Source organism: Melanerpes formicivorus, unplaced genomic scaffold (assembly GCF_026170545.1).
Source record: "Melanerpes formicivorus ecotype bairdi unplaced genomic scaffold, bMelFor1.0.p_v2 SCAF_56, whole genome shotgun sequence".
NCBI lineage: Eukaryota > Metazoa > Chordata > Aves > Piciformes > Picidae > Melanerpes > Melanerpes formicivorus.
Window position 1 is genome coordinate 3198820 of NW_027142408.1, and position 6000 is coordinate 3204819.

Below are 6000 nucleotides of genomic sequence, written 5' to 3' on the forward strand. Positions count from 1 at the left end.
AGCAGTAGTACCAAAAATATAAATGCTAAATGCAAAGCATCTATAAAACAAATAAGGGCAAATTCAAGTGGATTTAATGCCTTATTTTCAATATTGATTTTTAGTTTGATTTTCCCTGGAGTGAGGCTGGCTGCAGACAGCCAGTTCAGTGATTTCCTGGATGGACTGGGGCCTGCTCAGCTCGTAGGACGACAGACTTTGGCAACACCGTCAATGGGTAAGCATTTGAGTGGTACAGATATGATGTCATCTCCTGAGTTTGGTAACTAGAACATAGACATTTTCTAGGTTCTGAGTGTTTAAATATGGATTTCCCATGTGGTTTTGAACAACTCAGTTAAGACCAAAACCCTAACCTCATCCAAATTTGAACATAATTGTAGATGCTCGTTATGACGCTCAAAAGCAGAAAGGTGCTTTGAAAAATGCAGTCTTTTATTTCTTACTCAGTTTTTCCATCTTTAGAATGTGGCTAATGAGACCAGTCTCAATCATTTGCATAGTGCTGAATAAAAATGTCAATTTAGGTGCAGAGTATTTTGTGTTATTCTAGTTAGAGACTTTTTTTACACTCACAAGTGATCTCTTCATACCTTGTCTTAAGCTAGAGGTATGGTCAAGAGATTTCAAGCAGTTTCACAGAGCTGCTTTCTATTCATTCCCTTGCTGCCTTTTTTTTTTAATCTGAAATTAAGATGAAAGAAAAATAAAGTTGAAGATAGGGGCATGGGAAATTGGAGACAGGATGTTATTGCAAGGGGGTTTAATTGTTTACTCACATAAATAGCAGTGAAGAGAGTGAGTACTGAATTATCTAGTAGTGGTAATAACCAGCTCATCCTTGCTGCTGGAATGCAGACGATCCAAGCCAACCTAGACATTCCTATAGGTGTCCATGTACTTAGGTGTTTCTGAACTGCAATGCCAAGACTTATTTTTGTTATCTAGGAGATATCCAGGTGGGAATGATGGACAAGAAAGGACAACTGGAAGTAGAAATAATCCGAGCCCGTGGCCTTGTTGTAAAACCAGGTTCAAAGACACTGCCAGGTAAGGAAGAAGAATCTTACTAAGAACAGTTCTACCAAAAAGGACCTCCAAGAGACACCCAGGCTCTGAGGGACTGCTCTCTAACTTGGGTAAACTCTTAGCCAATTCCTGCCTGGGTTAATTCCAGTGTTGCACCCTGAAATGTGTCATGTATTGAAATGGTGTACAAAAAATCAACCCTACCTCAGGAGCAAAGGAAAAGTCAGCCTGGTGTCTGGGCTAGCAGAAGACACAAAAGTGTTTTAGTAATAGCAAATACATCATTGGTTATGGGGTAGAGAGGAAGTTACATACTGAAGATGTGGTGCCAGAACCTTAGGGATGAAGAGAGAACCACCAAGGTGTGGAACAGGTACCTCCTTGAAAAGTAGACCGATACTTCATACCTACTCCTCATTGTATAATCTGATGTCCTATAACCCTGTGTGAAGAGGACAATATAATGGTATTTTTAGCAAGCTCTTCTGCCAGAATAGAAATTGTGTCAGAGCCTTTTCTTCACTGATTCTCACCTTGTAGATAATCTAAAATTATTAACAATTTGGAGCATGGATCCAAATCTCACCGAAGTCAGTGCCAGTCGTGCATTTACTTAACAGGCCTGTTTTGCATATTGTACAGTGCAGGGATACCATGTAGGGGAGGAGCTGATTGTTTTTTCCCAGGTCAAAATCTGAGTTGTTTGGTGTCAGAAGAGGCGTATAAAAAGAAGCAAAACCCTAGAAATGGGTCGATTCAGATTGGATGTTGGAAGAATTTCTTCCTCCTGAGGGTGGTGAGAGCCTGGCACAGGTTGCCCAGGGAGGTGGTGGAAGCCTCATCCCTGGAGGTTTTTAAGGCCAGGCTGGATGTGGCTCTGGGCAACCTGATCTAGTGTGAGGTGTCCCTGCCCATGGCAGGGGGTTGGAACTGGCTGATCTTTGAGGTCCCTTCCAACCCTAACAATTCTATGATTCTATGACTCTACAAGCAAAGAAAAAGTTCTAACACTAAAAGCTATCCACAAGATGCATGGATGCTCTGCATGTGAATAACTGTTAATGTTGCTGGCGGAGATTTGTTGCTGTAAGTCATTTATCCAGGAAGAGGCAGGTTTAGCATCTGTTATGCAAAATAAGGAATTCTCTGTCTCTTTACTTACTGCTCTTTATTTTCTTCTAAGCACCATATGTAAAGGTGTATCTATTAGAAAATGGAGTCTGCATAGCCAAAAAGAAAACAAAGGTAGCAAGAAAAACGCTGGAACCACTTTATCAGCAACTCCTATCATTTGAAGAAAGCCCCCAAGGAAAAGTTTTACAGGTAATTTGCATCAAATGCTCATCTGAGTCTGAAAATGTCATCTGGACAGTTCTCATTGAATGAGTTTCAAACATTCTTTCATGCTTCATTTGTCAAATTCTGCTATTTCAGGTACTTGTTGAGCAGATAAATACTGCAGGAGTAACTGTTGATGCAAGTAGGAAGTGCTGAGCAAAAGTTAGTGGTAGATTATTTTGCTTCTGCTGGTAGTTAGTTTGCTACTACTGTCTGTATGGGCTCCTTCACTCACCAGGCTTTCTTCAGTGTCACAGGATGTTAGGGGTTGGAAAGGACCTCTGGAGATCACTGAGTCCACCCAGTGTCATGGGTAACTGCTCTGTTACTGCCCAGGTCATTGCTGTCACTGCATCATGATTAGTATACACAGAACCAAATTATGGCAGCAGTCAAACATTTCATTAAATAAGCAGAGATGTGATGGATCAGGGTGCTGGAGTGAGTGCAGAGGAGGGCAAGGAAGCTGGGGAAGAGCCTGGAGAACAAATCTGAAGAGGAGCAACTGAAAGAGCTGGGGCTAGTTAGTGTGAAAGACAGGCTGAGGGGAGACCTCATGGCTCTCTACAACTCCCTGAATGGACATTGTGGAGGGGCTGGTGCTAGTCTCTTCTCACAGGTAATTAGTGATAGAACAGGAGGAAATGGCCTCAAACTGCACCACAGTGGGTTTAGACTGGACTTTTTTTCACAGCAAGAGTGGTCAGGTGTTGGAGTGAGCTGCTCAGGGAGGTGGTGGAGTCCCCAACCCTGGATGTGTTTAAAGATTCAGATGTGGTGCTTGGGGAAATGGTTTAGGGGTGAACTTTGTAGAGGAGGGTTAATGGTTGGACTTGGTGATCCCAGGGGTCTTTTCCAGCCTGAATGATTCTGTGAAATTGAAGCTCTCCTAAATTCTGCTGATTGTTTTCTATTTTCCTCTTTCTGCTAACAGATAATTGTTTGGGGAGACTATGGACGTATGGATCACAAATCCTTTATGGGAGTGGCACAGATACTTTTAGATGAACTGGACCTGTCCAACATGGTGATTGGGTGGTTCAAACTCTTCCCTCCTTCTTCCTTAGTAGACCCAACTTTAGCTCCTCTCACTAGAAGAGCTTCCCAATCATCTCTGGAAAGTTCAACAGGACCTTCGTATGCGCGCTCATAGCAGCTGTGAAACTGTTGTCATAGCAACCAGCGTTACAAAACCCCCAATTACAGGTCGCAAACCCTGGTAACACTGCATGCTAAATGTTGTGTCTTCTGAGCCTGTTTCTAGGGCTGCAACGCGATCCTGTGTTCTCAAGGAAGTCGCACACATTGTGCCCTATGGAAGGCCCTCAGGTGAAGGACTGAAGTCACGAAGAACTGCTAGGTTTGGAGTTCAGAGACACTTGGTTTTGGTCAAATCTGAAGCCATGGACTAAACTCAAAGAATCAATCTGTTTCATGCAACAAAAGTCCTTTTCAATGGCATATCTGTTTTGTTGCTCCTGTTTCTTTATTTATCTGCCCTCCCTCCTCAAGCTCGGTTACGCAACAGAAACGGAGTGCAACTCCTCTGAAGCCATGTTACACGTCGGCGGGTTCGCGGGCGGCGGAAGGAACGGAAGGCCGCAAAGATGCTGGGAAAGCCAACTGTTGTTTGAAACAGTTGCCTGGGAAATGCAAACTCTTCCTCCTGCAAAGATTCGAGACTTCAAGGGGCAGGCTTCATACCTCCAGCTAGTGGAAGCCCAGAGAGGATGGACTCTCTGAAACCTAAAAATTCTGTGGATACGCTGTACTGTATGAAATCAGAGAAACTTTTTTGCATGGACACAGATTTAGCTGAACACTTAAAATTATTTTCTTGGGGCTGCAACTTGCAAAAAAAAAAACAAAAAAAAAAAAAGGGGGGAAAAAAAAAAACAATTAAAAAGGAAAAAAAAAAAAAAGAATGAATCAGCCATTTTCAACAATTTCTATTATTTTTAAACAAACCCCTAAATTTCACTAGTGCATGGTTTTAAAGGGAAGAGAATGCCACAGGGTGATCCAGAGACACACCACCTTTATCCTCCTTTGAACCAGTTCCTGGTCTGTGTTTTTGCAGACATGTATTGAAAAAAAAAACCACCAAGAAAAAAAGAATAATTTCTAGCAAATATTGAAAATTCTGTTTATGTGACAAGGAATAAGTGTAATATATTGGAATTGATTTCAATATCAAAGGTACGAGCCTTGTAACCTTCAGCATCACCTGCAAATTGTACACTTCTTTTACCTCCTCCTTTCTCCATTTCTCCTCCTGGTCTCCCTCCTTCCTTTCGCTCCCTGTCCCCCTTCGCCTCCCAGGGTGACCACCAGAGTCTAACAACCTGGCTACCTTTTGGCTTATGACTCTCTTAACGCCCCAGATTCTGTTCAGGGTTGCAATTTCTTCTGCATTTTTGAATGATTTGAGGAAAGAGATTGTTTAAGAACTTACTTTTTTGGTTCAGGTTTTTTATTCTTTTGGTTGGGTTTGTTTTTTTTTGTTTTTTCAAGCATGTTGAAAAGGATTTTGCAACATGGCTTGGGAGTACATAAATGTAATTCAGCATGTATTTGATCAAGAAGATCTTTGAACTTTTTGCAATTTATTGTACAGTGCATGGTAACTTATTTTAAATTCATTTCCCCCCCCCCCCGCTCCACCTTCAAATTGGATTCTCCAGCAAAATCATGGAATCACCTGGCCATTGTAAGATGTCTTCAATACATTTGTTTTCAGCACCAGCATCTTTCATTCCGAGGTTGAACTATCATTTTCTTGAGGGTTTTGGGGAAGAGGAAAAAATGAAATACCTGTTTGATTTTTTTATTATTATTATTGTTTTATTTTTGTTAGGGACTAAATTTACCAACTTTTACTTGCACTAAACCAAATCAGTTGCTAGCTTGTGGGAGACGGCGAAGGCAACGGAGGTTCCTAAATTCGCAGAGTCCTGCTGCAAAGTTCAGTTCTTCATAAGCTCCATTTGTGTTGCAGAATGCAGGGTTAGGTGATAGCAGTCTGGGAAATCAGTCTTTGGTTCGCAAAATAGCCTTAAAGAAAGCTGATCAGTACCACTCCAGCAGCTCCCTGACACCATTACCAGATCCATCACTGCAGCCAACAGGTCTGCAAAAACCTCTTTTTTTTTGTAGCAGACAGTGACTACCATTGGGTGGTGCTGCAAGTTCAAGCTTTGCATTAAATGACCTGATTTAAAGGGAATGTAACTGGCTAACATTTAATAGCAAAATATCCTTTTTTTTTTCCTGGGTATTTGTATGCCTTTAATACCTGCTTAAGTTTGAATATTGAAACCTTGCAATAATCTTTTGGACTGTATTCCATCGCATTTACCTTTCAGGCCACCCAGAATGATTCTGATTTCCTTGGAAAAAGTCGAATCTATGGAAGTATCCCACTGAGAAAAAAATTTTAAATGCCTCAGAAGAGGGCAAAAGTAATTAACAGTATCACTTAAAATGCCTTTTACTTTGTGCAATATCATGTAAATCGAGATTGTGTCTTGTCTTCAGAGTTTATCTAATGGGTATCGTTATGTTAATGGACAGACTGGTAACATCATATTTAATGGAAATAATTTAGACCTCTGTCTACCAGCAGCAAATAAA

The 6000-nt window shown here is 41.2% G+C and overlaps 1 protein-coding gene across 50 annotated transcripts in view; it reads left to right on the plus strand.

Moving 5' to 3' along the window:
• Window positions 1–6000, plus strand: part of RIMS2 (regulating synaptic membrane exocytosis 2) — a 378604-nt gene extending 372604 nt beyond the window's left edge. For all 50 annotated transcript variants that reach the window (XM_068161226.1, XM_068161227.1, XM_068161209.1 and 47 more), the window contains 4 exons: window positions 105–217; window positions 949–1050; window positions 2213–2352; window positions 3302–6000. In XM_068161226.1, the coding sequence (XP_068017327.1) occupies window positions 105–217; window positions 949–1050; window positions 2213–2352; window positions 3302–3520 (574 nt within the window). In that variant the 3' untranslated portion in view covers window positions 3521–6000. The remainder of the gene's footprint in view (window positions 1–104; window positions 218–948; window positions 1051–2212; window positions 2353–3301) is intronic.